At 39.4% G+C, this 16,885-nt stretch overlaps 1 protein-coding gene across 5 annotated transcripts in view; it reads left to right on the top strand.

Moving 5' to 3' along the window:
- LOC134743580 (guanine nucleotide-binding protein G(q) subunit alpha) overlaps window positions 1–16,885 on the top strand; it is a 37,009-nt gene that overhangs the window by 16,342 nt on the left and 3,782 nt on the right. For 3 of the 5 annotated variants that reach the window (XM_063677133.1, XM_063677129.1, XM_063677131.1), the window contains exons 3-8: window positions 1,508–1,692; window positions 7,932–8,086; window positions 9,637–9,765; window positions 12,618–12,747; window positions 13,996–14,149; window positions 16,219–16,326. In XM_063677133.1, the coding sequence (XP_063533203.1) occupies window positions 1,508–1,692; window positions 7,932–8,086; window positions 9,637–9,765; window positions 12,618–12,747; window positions 13,996–14,149; window positions 16,219–16,326 (861 nt within the window). Of the gene's footprint in view, window positions 1–1,507; window positions 1,693–7,931; window positions 8,087–9,351; window positions 9,481–9,636; window positions 9,766–12,617; window positions 12,748–13,995; window positions 14,150–16,218; window positions 16,327–16,885 lie in introns of all 5 variants that reach the window. The other 2 variants (XM_063677134.1, XM_063677130.1) reach the window with 2 other exon arrangements.

Raw genomic sequence — 16,885 nt, 5'->3', positions numbered from 1 at the left:
GGGATAGCACAGAACCTTGCGGAACGCCAGCGTTAATGTCCATGCTATTGGAGCAGCTTCCGTCTACTACGGCTCGTATGCGTCTGCCAGACAAAAAGCTAGCGATCCATTTGCATAGTCCCTCCGGCAGCCCATAAGATGGTAACTTCGACAGAAGACCCCGATGCCAGACCCGATCGAACGCCTTCGCTATATCTAGGCCAACTGCCAATGCCTCACCTTGACGCTCAATGGCCGAGGCCCAGCGGTGAGTGAGATACACTAGAAGATCACCAGTCGAGCGACCGTGGCGAAAACCATACTGGCGGTCGCTGATCAGGTCGTGTTCAGAAAGGTATCTCAGGAGCTTTGCGTTGATTATACGCTCCATGACCTTATAGAGAAGGGAGGTAATAGCGATAGGCCTGTAATTCGATGGGTCCGATCTATCTCCCTTTTTAGGCACAGGGTGCACAAGGGCCGTCTTCCACGAAGATGGAACATGCCGTTTATTGCTAGAGAGTGTGAAAAGACGCGCTAACACGGGACACAACTCAGGAGCACACTGCTTAAGCACAAGTGCTGGAATGCCGTCTGGCCCGCTCGACTTATAAACGTTTAGGGATAGCAACTCCCGCCGAATATCCCTCTGCGTGAATGAGATTTTGGGCATGGAGTATGCACACCGCGGGATGGTGGGCGGCACGGCGCTACCGTCGTCGTTCAGGGTCGAGTTCGAGGCAAAATTCGTCATAACTTCGTCCGCATTGCACACGCAAAACCCTCGGTTTCTCCGAAGAGGTCCCCGAATCGTAGCCAGTTCACCGGGGCCTACATCGGGTCCCGTGAGGGCCTTGTAGAATCGTCCGTGTAGTTATTTATTATGCCACTACAGTTTGCTTCATATAAAGCCTATTCCTTTTTGGTTTTCCGTACAAATATGGCCTAAGTTATTAACCCGGGCGACAAAGGAATAACTAATATCGAAGCAAATGTCACAAAATATAAACGCAAATAAACCACATTGCAGGTATAACTAAGAATTATTTTGATTATGTCAACTTTCGGATTCGGAACATAACAAACTACACTCGAGGGGTAACGGGTTATTTTACATGAAAAATTCCAAACAACGTGACTTGTTACTTGTTCCGTTTCTGTTCAGTTTAGGTATCTAATTTAAAATTGAGTCACAAATTTAGGTATTTACGAATTATGATGACACAGATACCCACAATAATTTTACAACATCCTTGTTTCCATTGGGGATTAAAATATTTAACTCTAGAATCCCCCTAATACAAATGAATTATCCAAAATTCGCTAGTGAACTGAACCTATAGTATAGGAACTATCTATAGGAAGAAGGAAGATTTGAAGTTATGTTTTTTTTATTTTATTGAACAATAGGTACATAACAAATGCAACTCTGTTTCAATGAATCGAACTGAATAAGTACCTAATATATAGCCGTGAGTGTTAGGAGGTTATAATACAATGAATTTAACAAAACAATTTGTTTCACCAGGCACTGGCGAGTCGGGGAAGTCGACATTCATCAAGCAGATGAGAATCATCCACGGCTCCGGCTACAGCGATGATGACAAGCGGGGTTTCATCAAGCTCGTCTACCAGAACATCTTCATGGCGATGCAGAGTATGATCCGGGCCATGGATCTACTCAAAATACAATACGGGGTTCCGTCCAATTTAGTAAGTGATCGTGATTATATTAGCTTGTAACTTTTGTAGTTTGGTGCTTCATTGCTAGAATATTGGCGGGCAAATAATAATTCAAAATGGTTATTGTTAGCAGTCCACGATAGACACTGTGAGACGTATAATGTATACTTAGGCATCTGCAAAAGCAAAGACTGCTTGCAATATCATTTTCTACTTCGCATCCAGAGCCATTGCCAGGTTTGAGGGGTGTGGTTTAACGTTATAATAGTGCGGGGACAAGTAAAGGCCGGTGTGTGTCGATAAAATGAGGATGTATCTCATTACCTATTCTTCAAATTTAATTTTCGATTTATTATTCGATGTAATTTTAGAAATCGTCAACATCAGATGTCGAATTTATATAGTGGCGATAAAAATAAATATACAATATATGCATATATTGTACCTAATGAATAGCTGACGCTCTTAGTTAATAATATTTGGGTCAAAATTCTTTTCGTTGTCTTGTTTCTGACCACTCTGTCACGCTTGTATTTTTGTCTTTTATCAAATAAATACAAAAAGTCGAGTGCTATTGCATGTTTTGATAGCTGTAGAAAGAGAAAAATTAAAAACTAAATTTCACCCCATACAAAAAGCTCCACTCCGTCACATTTTTTGGGAACAAAACATAAGGCAACGAAAAGAATTTTGACCCATTTACTTCAGGGAGGAGTCACATTTTTATTATGCTTGAAATAGTTTTGTAGCGACATCGATAACATGTAAGTTGATGTTTAATTAGTCACTATAGGACTGGTACATTTTTGCCCCTCAAAAACCGGGCTATGCTAATTATGCAATGTTTTCCTACGGGTATTTTTATATTACAGTATGATCCGCGCCTTATATACTCAAAATACAATGCAGTACGTAGTGCTTGTGTTCAGATCATGTCGCAGATAAGATTAGCTAGATATTTCGGCAGTCTGCTCGCTCAAATGCTGGCCGTTATATTAAAACACAACATAAAGAAATAATGCTTTAGAGCGCTGGAAGCCTAGCGGTAAGAGCGTGCTACTTTCAAACTTGTGGGCTCAAAGCTCAAACCCCGGCTCGTACCCATGAGTTTTTTGGAACTTACGTACGATATATGTACGTATATCATTTGATATTTACCAGTCGCTTTTCGATGAAGGAAAACATCGCGAGGAAACCGGTCTAATCCTAATAAATAAGGCATAGTTTACCGGAAGGTCAGATGGCAGTCACTTTCGTAAAAACTAGTGCCTACGCAAATTCTTAAGATTAGTTGCCAAGCGGACCCCAAGCTCCCACGAGCCGCGAGGAAGAGATAAAGAAATAATGCTTTGAGTTTTCTTTAATTTTTACCTGTAGGTAGCGCAGGCGCGTCAAGAATCTAGGTAGATTAATTACAGTGCAGGGAAAAATATTTTTTTTTTATGTAATTAGTATTACTCAGAACGGTGGCATATTGAATTACAAATCTGAATTCCTATACATTATTTACACCAAGTTGTAGACCCTTATTATGTTACATTTCCCAAGAAGAGAAATAGCTTAGGATAGGTAAGTAGATAATAGTTTAGGGAACTCCAGAATCAAACACCACATAAGGAAAAGTTCGATTTAGAATTTCATTTCTGCAATGTGTCACATCTCACGCATACATTATAACGTGGAAATATAGCTACATATCGTCAGGTGACAAGCAAAACTCACTAATTACTGAAAAATAATTAAACAAAAATCAACCTTATTCGGATAATAATACGGTTCACTATATCTATGAACTTATGATATGATATGATTTATTTATCTCACAATATACAATTGCACTTAAAATTACACATGGTAGATTCTTAGGTATGATGGTGCTTAGTGACTTTTGCTTGTCACCCGACGATATATTAATAGGTATTAGAGAATAATTTCAAATAAAAAGTAATACAGCATAAATATAGATATTTTAAGCGATGATGGATTTCGTTATTAGCCTGAACGTTTTCCTACGCGTACGCGTATACTGATGTAGTGCATAATCCTTTGCCATCGTATTTTCTCGGAATCATTCGTATTTTTCATGCTACTTCAGTCAACTCAGTACTTTATGTACAGTCGCCATCAGATATATCGTAGCGGCCGGGGTGCTCACAAATATCTGAACACGCCTGTATTGTCAAGGCGTTAGAGTGCGCGTTCAGAAATTTTTGAGCACCTTGGCCGCTCCGATAGAGCTGACGGCGACTGTACTGCGACTAACTGAAATGGCATTACACGTTTGTGCGTTTCCGTGCATAAGCACTACATCTATAGGTATATCATCCGTAAATGTAGGTATTTTCCAAACTGCAAGAGCTGCAAACAATACAAAACTTTGCGTCTCATCGGCATTACACAAGTACATATTACATACGCTATATAGGATTTATGCAGGAAATGTTTTAAAAAAACCCTTGTTCCTAAAACTACAACTTATTGGGCCGGCTAACGTTAAAACTGGTGTTTACCCTCTTGTCTGTGTTTGATAAGGATCTTGACCGAATTTTTAGTTATCTTTGCATATTTTTGGGGAACGAGTTTTAGGGTTCCGTACGTCAAAAGGAAAAACGGAACCCTGATAGGATCACTTTGTTGTCCGTCCGTCCGTCGGTCTGTCAAGACCCTTTATCTCGGGAACGCGTGGAGCAATAGAGTTAAAGTATATATGTACTCAGGTCTACAGTCCCTTGAAGCTGTGAAAGAACCAAATTTCTAAGTAAACGCAAAAAAAAATACGGCCGTTTATGCCGCAAAAAACGTATATTTCGACATTCTCAAGGGAATTAAAATTTATTAGACCGCGGGCCAGGCGCAAATTTCGTCAGTCATGGCCTCCAGGGCGAAAACTCGTATAGTGATTAACGGCTATGTATGATGAACCCTCGTGCACGTGGTTGAGGAATGGCAGCCACCGAAACACGTATAAACCGGCCTAGGAGGCGTCTATACACCGTGTTTTTATTGAATTCCGTTAACTTCGGGGTATGGTAAGTACGTTTAAGAAAACTAAATGGCATAGGTAGTTAATAAAAAAAAAGTAATTAAATGTGGCATAGCGTAACACGGGCATTAGATTTAACTCAACCTAACAATTGAAAACGCGAACATCGATCGTCCGAGATGGTACTTAAGTTTAGTAGCAAATGTACGAACTCGTACTAAATACTAATCAATATGTAAACAGACCCTAAGGCAAGTGTACACGCTCGTAGGGGCCTTAGTTATCAGTTTTTTTATTGATTATCTCCGAAATTGAGTTAATTAGAATACCGGTGTCTTTGAGAAAATTACTTTATTAAAGCTCACGAATGCACCCTTGTAATTAACGGGAAAATAAACACGATGTATAGGGTACTTCCCGTTGACCTAGAACGATGAAATTTTGCAAGTAACACATAATATCGTCTTACACTACAAGTACAGGGAAAAATCTGAAAACTATAAATTTGTAAAAAAAAACTAAATAAAAAATAAGTAAAATTTGTACGGACGGAACCTTCGGTGGGTGAGGTCGGTTCGCACTTGTCCGGTTTTTTTTCTGCTTTATACAGGTTTATTTAGTCACCTGCAATAATTTACGCTGAGCAACTTAGGGACCAACCCCGAAATCGCGAGAATAAATTGGCTGTTTCATACATTTTGGTTGTCAAACTGCAAATAGGGGAGTTTTTTTTTTGGTGATTTTGGGGTTGGTCCCATAGTAAAAGTTGCTCAGTATGACCTATATATTCAGCCCGTAAGTTATTGCATGTGAATGTGATTAAATAAACAGTTAAACACCCTGTATAGCACAACCGATGTTTCAATCCACGATTTTTGACCACTGCACACATAATTATGAAAGGTTAATCGATCGTAAATATTTGAAGGGTTTTACTTCTTAGTGGATCTCCCTATCCGCTATCGCCGAAGCTTTTCACCAGCACTTTAGAGCAGGTGTTCTAAAAACTTACGCCGCTGTGGGGAGAGAGGGGCTTGATTGTCGGGGAGAGGAGGCTGACCAACATTCGCTTCGCCGACGATATAGTCTTGTTTTCCTCAACTTCATCCCAGTTAAGTCATATGTTAGAAGACCTTAGCAACGCAAGCCTCGAGGCTGGACTGAAGATGATTATGTCAATGACCAAGGTCATGCATGAGTCATGACTAACAGCACAAAACGTGAGATTGAGATAAACGGAGAACACATCGCAAATGTCCAAGAATACCTTTTTCTTGGCCAAATAGTCTCTTTCCAGGCGCGACCGGACAAAGAAGTCCAAAGTAGCACCGAAAAAGCCTGGAAGAGCTATTGGTCAATGAAACACCTGATGAAGGGAGACCTACCTCTGTCACTCAAGCGTAGGCTCATGGACATGTGCGTACTTCCAGTTCTCACCTACGGTGCTCAGACCTAGTCATTGACAGAAGCTCAGAAGTCCAAACTCGGGGTTTGCCAGAGAGCTATGGAGCGCAGCATATTACGTGTATAATTAAGGGAACGAGTCCGAAACACCACGCTGCGCTCTAAGATTCAAATAATAGACGTAGCTCGGAAAGCGGCTAAGTTGAAATGGGACTGGGCTGGTCATGGCTGCCGAATGCCGGACGACTTGTGGGCCAAGTTAACCACGGAGTGGGAGCCCCACGAGTCTAACCGGGGATCCGGCAGACCTCGTCGGCGATGGCGGGATAACTTGGATTACTTTTTGCGAGGCTGGCCAGATATAGCAAGTGGAAAAAGAGGGGGGAGGCCTTTGCCCAGCAGTGGGACACAGTGGGCTCTGAATAATAATAATTACTTCTTAGAGATGTGATTTTGTATTACTAGTCCTAGGTACACCCCGAAATTCAGTAAAATGCTGCAAATGGTGTTAAAAGTATGAAAATTGGTACGATTGATCTTTAGGCCATTTGAATAAATTTAACCCGTAGAACCAAACAAATAAAAAAATGGAGAGGAGTTATGACGTCATCTTTTTTTGTGTGGGAAAAAAATTGTTCAGAAACCTATCGTGCGTGGTATTAAATGAAGGCGTTTTTGAGCCGAATCTAAAAATATATATTATTACATTTCAGCATTTTTTTTAATTAAATTTTTTTTGTATGATATACATCAAATTATACCAGGCAATTTTGAAAATATTTACATTTAGTTTTATTATTTTTTGTATCTCCTTCGATATCACGGGCCTATAAATCCCGGTCTTTTGATAGGCTTGCGTGGGGATATAGATCCAACACGTAGAGGCCCCTTGGAGAGCTTTAATGTCTGACGCCTGCACGCCTGCTGGAACCCGTTCACAGGCGCAACAATAGACACCCATGAACCGGTCGCAGCAGGCATTGGGATTATTGCAGAAAAAGTGAACAGTATACCGGTCTATGGATTGAAGTTTGGGTGGACAATGAGACTGGGCTATTGTAAAGAACTCCGGACACCTGCCATAACAATGTTAAAACACGTTATCGAGGCAGGTGGTGACTTGCCGCTGACTAGATGGGCCCCTGAAACTGCCGTCGTGAAGACTACCAGGAGCAACACCGGTGTGAGCGGCTCAGGGGTGTCGAGAGGTGTGCGCCGCTTTCTACCCAGTGGCTGTTAGCAGCCACTGTGCCAACTCGCGTCTTATGCATCTTTCACTTCCACCCCTGGAGCATATAGCTCTTACGACTCCCCTCTGGACGGCCAATGAAGGCAAGCCAGAGCTGAGAGTCCTGCGGGTCCCCTTGGGATCCACTCCGACCGACGAAGACACGCCGGAGACGGAGACCCTGACCGACTCTCTGGAGCACTCGGGTCCGTGGGGTCGTCACTCCCCAACAGCTCGCCACAAGCTGCCCTGCTTATTATTTTTATTATTATTATTACGCTGTTTTTGCTGCACATGAATGACATGTTTGTTATCTATCGACGACATTCATTGCTATGCATATTCAGACGACAGTACTGGGGATGCCTATTAGTGATAGTCCTATTACACAGGCCGTGCCAACATCCCTCATTCCATGGTGCTGGAGAGTCGTGATAAGCTTGTGTCGGATATTGAGAGTACTCTATCCAGTTTCGAATTTTTTAAGCATTGCTATTCATTAGTGCGTTAATGACTTCCTAATTGTCGACCTAAATTCAGTATTTGTCAGGAGACAGATAAAAATGCCAGCTCTCACTGCAAACCGTTTCTGGAAGTAATGACTCACTTGGAAGAAATCGTGTCTATATTTAACGCATTACAAATGATTTTCAGGAAAAGGCGGATTTGATATCATCAATCGACTTTGAGAGCGTGACCACGTTCGAGAGTCCGTACGTGGAGGCGATCAAAGGTCTGTGGGCCGACAACGGGATTCAGGAGTGCTATGACCGCAGGCGGGAGTACCAGCTCACTGACTCTGCCAAATAGTAAGTACATTATATTATTGTCTATGAGTTCGGAAATAAGCAAAGATTGGTGTCGGTGTCTCAGTTTTTGTCTACGAGGACGAATGAGACCGCGACACGAATATTCGCTGAATGCAATAGTCATCAAATACTGTACCAACCCTCGGGAAAAAGTCGCATCGTTTATACAACAAAATGTACGTCGAAAACGCAACGCGTAAAACATGTGACTGCATTTGCGTTCAGTCAAATTTCGGTAGATCGGTCCTTAATATTTAACGTAAAGATGTGCTCTGATATTTCCTTTTGTGAGCACAATGTCCGCTCAAATGTATTTGATGGCGATTGATCCCCTAGTTTAATGTCATACTCTGACTCAACATCTACAGTTCTACAGCAAGTGCAATGTCCATAAAATAAGTATAAATCACTATTCTAAGAAATCTGTGTTGATTGAGTGGAATGTCGTCTATAATATTTATGATATGCGTTTCAGCGTCTAGTAATATCGATAGTTATAGGTAAGTAACAGACGTAACTATCAAAACATTACATCATTCAGAATTGTATGACTGTAGATACTATTACTTCACTATTAGTATTATTCATCTATACATGATTCGATTATCCTATAATTTTCTATTGTCATAAGGCCAGGATTACACTTGTAAGTTTTACTTACGTAAGTAGGGACACAGCTATACTACAGAATGAGATATGAATATCGTTATCTTATTCTAACAAATAGCTTTGTCCCTACTTACGTAAGTAAAACTTACAAGTGTAATCCTGGCCTAAAGTAATATTATTAAAATTAATAAACTCAGTGGATGGCAGTCATTTACTTAACCATAATGTTTCTCTGGGGACTTATAACATTGTAAGACGTTGCCATATAAGCAAATTAGTAATGCTACGCCTTTATTGGTAAACTGTTCGATACGATCTCTGAAATTAAATCCTTCAGTAGATTGCGCGCGTTACAGATGAGTGTTACTGCTGAAATAAAACTGTTTACAGTTTAGTTTACACACCAATCGTAAACACTCGTTTCAGACACTTGTCTTTATAGTCCAGAAACCAGCGGCATAAGAAAGTCTAAACCGGCAATGCCAAGCAACATTGACATTTAAATACGACTCATCAGTACGTTTTTAAACTAAAATGCCCTATGGTTTCCAAAGTGATGTGATTGATTTAAAATCCATTTAGACGCTCGGCACTAAAGCGTTAGCTTCCATGTTTGTTATTTCGAAGTCAGAGATTGAGGGATTTTTTTTCCATAGCTACTTGCAGGAGATAGACCGCGTGGCGGCACCCAATTACTTACCGACCGAACAAGACATCCTTCGCGTGAGAGTGCCCACGACGGGCATTATAGAATACCCCTTTGATTTGGAGGAGATACGATTTAGGTAACATTTGTACCTTGCGGGGCATGCGTCGCTTTATGTCTGCGAACTCTTTAGTCTTGCTTCTATTTTGGTGTCTAGTTTAAGAATCGGTGGATGTCTGCAACTGTGCATGCGTATTTATAGGTGCTTTGTTTAGTTGTGCATGATGTATTTCAGTTATTTAAGCGATCTGGCCAGAATCGAGGCGGCGGACTATCTGCCGACGGAGCAGGATATCCTTCGCGCGCGACAGGCCACTACTGGTATCCTTGAGTATCCGTTTGATCTTGATGGCATCATATTTAGGTATGACTCAGCGCGTGAAGTTGGAGTGACCCTTGCAGCCCCTGCGTTAGTCTCGCTAAGCTATTTGTTCCTGAAATCCTTAAGATGTTTAATATTCAGTGGTATAATATGCTACGAAATCCCAGCATTCCTGTAAGTAGTACTTGTATGCCTTTCTGCCTACGATGTCGAGGTGAGGAAGGTTTGATTATATTGCGCTATTCTGCCTGTGCATGATGTGTTTTTTTCTTTTTATTGTCACTAATTTTTCAACTACATACTAATATTTAACAATTCGCAATATTTCACAAGCTTCTAGAATAAATAAATATATTTTGGTCGTAACAAATATTTACGTTACGATATCTTCAATATTTTTATGTAAATCAGTACAACGTGTTCTTGTAATATGTAAATTAATATTTTTTTAAAGTTTGAAAAATTGCGAGTTTATTAAAATATCTATTTTATAATCTGGTTTTGAGCTTACTTACTTCCTGTTTTAACAGCTTGGTCAATGGTGTGTGGGTGTTGTATTGTTCACTTAATATTGTTTTACTTTTTATATTATTGCGTGTCACGTTAGTACTACCTACACTGCGTAAGGACTCGAAAATTGTGAGTTTGTCAATGTCAATTTTGAGTGGAAATACGTATATTCTGCGGCAGAAGTTATTCAGAATAATCTATACGTAAACAAGAACCTACTTCATAAATAGTCTAACATGTCATCATTATAATATGTATATGCTTTTTATCTAATTATGTGATTTACGTGCTCTACTTCGCCAAATACTACTTTTCGATAATATAAAAAGAGTTCTCTTTATTTTACATGTTCCCATCATCAAAACCTGACGTGATGGCAATGGGACTAATTTTAAAGTTATACCTTTTAAAACGAAAAGTAAATTTTCAAATCAGTCGACCCGTTTTCGAGAAATCGGGTAACATAAATCCCGACGAATTGAGAATTCTAGATCCGTCCAGACCTGGCGAATGCGATGTACGCGGGTCTTTTCGTAATCTGCACGCGGGCGCGTTTTGTTTGAACCTCCTGTAGTCGATGTCTGTCTCTTTCTAACAACCAAACTTGTTAGAAAAAAGCAGATCGTACTACGCAATTCACTCGAGCAGTTGGTAGCGGTGCGTTCCCTAGATCTGGATTCTGGATAATCTGGATCCACATTTACTTACATCCTTGGCATCCGGGTGGCGCTTAAATCTTTTCGCTGCCATTGTCTTGATATAAAAATTAAATTAAAATTAAAAAGCTTTTATTTTGGACAAGATATCCATAGTAAACTTAATATTACGTAAATTACAAAACAAATTCAATATAATAAGGTAAAACAAAATAAATTAAATATTAAATATTTTTCAATAATTACACAATTAAAATAGATACGAATAATTAAAAAAAATATTATACGTCAAATTTATGTTCCATTCTGTCATCATTTTTCATAATGGGCATGTGGCGCGTGAGATTTCGCCCAGTGGCCAAATATCGGGCTGTCGTTGGCCCCTGCGACCGCGCTCTAGAGCCCGTTGGTGCTGCGCGCGCACGGCTCATCAGGGACGCGACGCGTTTGCGCATAATAGCATGAACATCCGTCCGTGTGTGCCTCCGCGAACACCCCCGACGCACTGCATCCTGAACATATTATTGTAGAGGACGCGCAGCGCACTATAAGCTTTCTTCGTGCAGTTGATCCACAGGCTGCAAGTGTTTTTACAGTACATATGGTGCTACTTTCTCGCACTAGTGCGTAAAGAGCACTTTTCGTGCATATGTCGAAAGTTTAAAGGGCCATATGTACTGTAAAACGTATAACGTATAATACACGTGCGAATAGGTAATTCGCAACTCGTGTCGATTTAAAACACGACCGCACCCGTCATTTATCGCCACTCGTTTCGAATTTCCTCTTTTCCGCACTTGTATCGTAAATAACTATTACAGCCTTAGTGTAGATTAGAAGAGAAGAAAGTACGAAAGATATAAAGTCAGTACATTTAGTGCCCCACATGCCATGACTTCATATCAAGTCGAGGCTTTGGTCAGGCTTGTTTACGTGCAATTAATTGCCTGGTGTTGATGATACTACCTACCTACCTTAGGTACCTTCATACCTATGCTAACTCGGGGCACGAATACTAAAGTGATGTAGCAAAATATTTTATCGACAAAAAATTATATCAATGTAAACTGTCAACATCTAGATGTTATTCAACATAAATAAATGTTTATTTATTTAAACTTTATAGCACAGTAAAAGTTGTACAAAAGGCGAACTTAATGCCTGAAGGCATTCTCTACCAGTTATAACTTTTGGGCCACACGGAGATCAAATATAATGATAGCTGGTGCGGGAAATGTTTACACTAACTAACTAATATTATTATTTATCTGGATTTTAAAATAAATACACTTAACAAATTAAAACGTGTATTATTTTTTTAGTTTAAAATTACATCGGTATACTTTTATTATCTTAAGAGACTATATCGGTCATGATATCGAACCTCTTTTTAGTAATCGAGGATTTTTCAGTGAGCACATATGTATAAATATATATCGACAATTTTACATATTATTTATCGACATCAAATCCCTAGAACGTGCCCCGAGTTAGCACAGGTATGCATAGGTCACTAGATAAGTTTTGCAATAGACAAATATGAAACAAAGAAGTGGCCTATCACGTATACTTTTTGAAACTATATTTCTATAGACAATGATTGGGATTTGGTTTTTAATTTTTTGTGCCTTGGATCCTTTTCCCTAAATTACGTCCAAGTAACACCATCAGAGGAAATCATATAGGTATTTTTTTAAATTATAGTGTATGTATATTTTTTTCCAACAGAATGGTAGACGTCGGGGGCCAAAGATCCGAGAGAAGGAAGTGGATTCACTGTTTTGAAAACGTCACCTCCATCATATTCTTAGTAGCTCTTAGTGAATATGATCAAATTTTATTCGAATCTGAAAATGAGGTAAGTTTAATAGTTTATTTCTTTTTACCAGCTTTTATTTAACTTGCAATGTTTGTATTTATGCTAAACTTATATTGACCGGGATATTGATCGTGATATACTTATATTGATCGTGATTACCTTTTGTATTGTTTTCTAACCGTGAATCATTTAAAACTGTTTTGTTTTTATGTTCGGGTCAAATATTGCTATTATATGCTAAATTAGAGCCACTTCACATTATTCGATTGAGCTGAAACTACTCATACATACATATGTAAGCTGGGTGACAATGCAATATTATGGTACATAATAATATGGTAAATGGCCATAGGAAATCTGATAAAACGACGCAACGTAATTGTGTTGCCCGTTGAAAGAAAAATACATCAGAAAAGAAGTTTGCGTCAATCTGATCTAGCGTCCACACGTCCATAATTTAATCACCAATTTTAGATTTATGGTGACATTCAAGCGCTCTAAATTAAAAATAATGCTCCAAACGCGCATACCAGCGTCACAAATTGGTAATCTTGAGTTGCTCCCACACCTCCGTTTTATCGGTCATAATCTTACAATCGAACACAGTGGAATCGGCGAGCCAAATTGGCGTTTGCACACCACCTGATTTCATAAAACAATTTAATCAGATTACCGAAAACTTGTTCCAGTCCAGGCATGCATTAAACCTTACCCTAACTTATAGGTACCTTATATAATTGTCCTTAGAGTTAACTTTTAGAAGTACCCAAATCATATAATGGTTGTCCTAGTTAACAACATGGGTGAATGGTTTAACCTTTCATATGTATGCGGTGGTCAAAGGTCATAGGTTCAAATCTCGATTGTGCTGTATGATAGAGCAGAAGACATCGTTCTAAAAAAAAAACAATAAGATGACTTAAAATTCGGTCAGGATCCTTATAATACACAAACAAGAGGTTAAAAGTACGTTCATATCTGGCAAATGTGCCACTGTACACTCACCTGCAATAATATGTTACTTTTCGAAGGCCGCAAAATAAATGACACGCTCTTATGGCTCCACAAATAAGATCGTGTCAGATATTTTTGCGGCCTTCGTTGTGTAACATATTATTGCAGGTGAGTGTGGGCTCGCTGCATATGATATGGCGCATTCGCCGCTGTATCTGGACACACCTCGGCTGTAAAACATCTAGTTTCATCGACGAAATGACATCAATCACATGAAGTTGTTGTTTATAGTTTGTAACTATTTAACTAATGTATACATTTCCGCGTTTCCAGAACCGGATGGAAGAGTCAAAGGCGTTGTTTAAGACCATCATCACGTACCCCTGGTTCCAACATTCGTCGGTCATCCTCTTCCTCAACAAGAAGGACTTGCTTGAGGAGAAAATCATGTATTCGCATCTTGTCGACTACTTTCCTGAATACGACGGTACGTACATTGCTATACTTATCTTTCTATCTATATCCCAAAAGTCAATCTCAATTTAAACATAATATAAGCTGATGTAACGAAAATTGGCGCGGATTTTACATGAGAATTTTAACAGTGCAGTACAAATCTCGCGCCAACTCTTATAAATCAACCTATACTATGCTGACAAAGAAGAAAAATGTAGGCTTTCCGAGTGTATGTAAGTTTGTATGTATGTCTTTTTCTTTGGGGCGCGGAGAAGTATTATTTTATTCTAGTGTGTGTGGCGGGGGGGCAGTGGGGGATGCAGGAAAAGCCATAAAATAGAGTTGCTTGAGAGAGAGTTGGAGAAACCGACACCACCTTCACACGCAAATCACGCAATGCGTGTCACGCATCACAAAAGACAGCGAATGCGAGCGAGAAGTCCAACTTCAATATTTACAACTCCACCTGCACGTTGATCTTGTCCCTACAATGCATTACTATAGTCTGTCAAACAACTTTGTCAGTAGAAAAACGTGCGAAATTCAAATTTTCTTTCGGAAGATAACTCTTAGGACGAAGAGACCCTTACGCGCCTACATTTGTTAAATTTGCCGCTTTTTTTCTACTAACGGAAATGGCTTGACAGACGATAACCTATTAATTTGTAAACTAATAAAACATACCTACTAATACTCAGGTCTGAAGCCAGAAACGCCACCAGATCTAGACGCGCCATAAAAATGTCAGAAAGAAAACATGACAAACACAGAAAGGTTCACCATCACTCTTGTGATAGTTTTGCTAGGCTGTTAAGATCGAAATATAATTAGCATGGAATAAACACTCAAACTGTGGTTTTGCCAATGACAAAACTAGCACAAAAACAGTTGTCGGGTCACATTCTTATTTGTAAAAACTAAATTTTAATTAAAAATTGAATAATCCCCCAACGCAATGAATCGATTTTGATATAACAAATAAAAATAAACGCATCCAAATTGGTTTATACGTTTAAGAGCTACGGTGCCACAGACAGACACACAGACATAGCGGTCAAACTTATAACACCCCTCTTTTTGCGTAGGGGGTTAAAAAAAGTGTGAAATATTTGGCCACAAGTAGGTACTAGTTTTGTATATGAGCAATGATTTTTTTACGAAACAATTTTTATTTCATTATTACTCTGCGATTATGTTTCGATGACTGTAAATAATATAATATAAAGATATAACATGATTTATTGTGCTAGATTAGACACTAGTATCCTGGGCTAAGCTAATTTGTCTTATAATTATATCAAGGTTATTTTAGCACGAACTGTTGCAATTTCACTAGTTGAAGTCAGATAGAATTATTATTGTCGCTATTGAGTCGGTAATAAAGGCCGTAAATTATTTTGCCGAAAATCAAGCAAAAGTATTAAGTTTTGACCAGATTTATTGATTGTAACAGAGAGGTTAAGTTTAGGAAAAAACATGCCCCTAGTTTGACAGCCAAGCCAGATGGTACACTACACACCATGTTTTGTAGTCAAACTTGACTGTCAAATGTCAACTTTTGACAACCAAACTTACCGCATAATGCCATAATGCGGCGGATGTATATCACATGTAATTAACGAGGCAGGAATTTTTGTTACATTTACACATCACACACATTTACACAATCAATGGATCTTTGATTTTGAGTGAAAACCGTAATCGCTAGTGACTTGATACAGAATTTACAGACCTACCATTTATCTCAGGCGGCTGGTAAGGGTGGTATACGCATTAGCCACATGTCCAATTTCTTTGTCTATTGTCATTGCGTCTCACTCTCTCATTAAGCAAAATGTGAGAGACTCAATACACATTGGACAAAGAAATTGTATAGGTGAAATACTATCCTAAAGTAGTTGCGCGGGCTTCTAGTAGAAGGAAGCTAAATTTTGGGACTAAACTTTGCTACCTACTTAACAAGCCATTCAACCAGTAAGTCAAGTTATCAATGGTCACATAAATAACTTGTTATCAATCGGCTCAGTTAAACGGTACATGTAGAGTAGTGAGTAGATATGTGGTACTGGTATCGCTAGAGCAGTGTGTGTGCGTGCGCAGGTCCGCAGCGCGACGCCATCACGGCGCGCGAGTTTATCCTGCGGATGTTCGTGGACCTCAACCCGGATGCGGAGAAAATCATCTATTCGCATTTTACTTGTGCGACAGGTGAGACTACTTTTTTTAATATGTACCGTCAACAGGGGTGAATAGGGATGGCTGGGGTGAATAAGGACAAAACTTTAAATGTGATTTTCCTGACAATTTCTTAAAAAATACCCACATAAATTGTATCACAATAAATCTACTATTATTTTCAATCGAATGATACAATTGTGTGCGTATTTTTATAAAATTACATTTAAAGTTTTGTCCCTATTCATCCCAGTCAGCCCTGTTCACCCCTGTTGACGGTACTTCTTTATAGGGAACGTGCATGAACTGTAGGGGGCAGCACAGGAGCCCCCTGTTTATTAGCGCGAAGTGTAAATGTCAAGCTTGAGCTTCCGATATAACCCACAAGATGGCAGAACCTACAATGCATAAGAAAACGTACGTGAACTGTAGAACACTTGCTTTGGCGTGAAGTGTCAATGTACAGTTTATGTTTCCGATTGGCAGACCCTCCAACGTGCACAGTCCCTATGGACTTATTTAATAGCCAACATTTGACACTTGCCAATTGAATTGAATTGACTAAATGCTGGGACATATTGATTGCCAAATC

This window comes from Cydia strobilella, chromosome 8, assembly GCF_947568885.1.
Source record: "Cydia strobilella chromosome 8, ilCydStro3.1, whole genome shotgun sequence".
NCBI lineage: Eukaryota > Metazoa > Arthropoda > Insecta > Lepidoptera > Tortricidae > Cydia > Cydia strobilella.
Note: the sequence above shows the minus strand (reverse complement) of the source record. Positions and strands in the feature narration are given on the sequence as shown.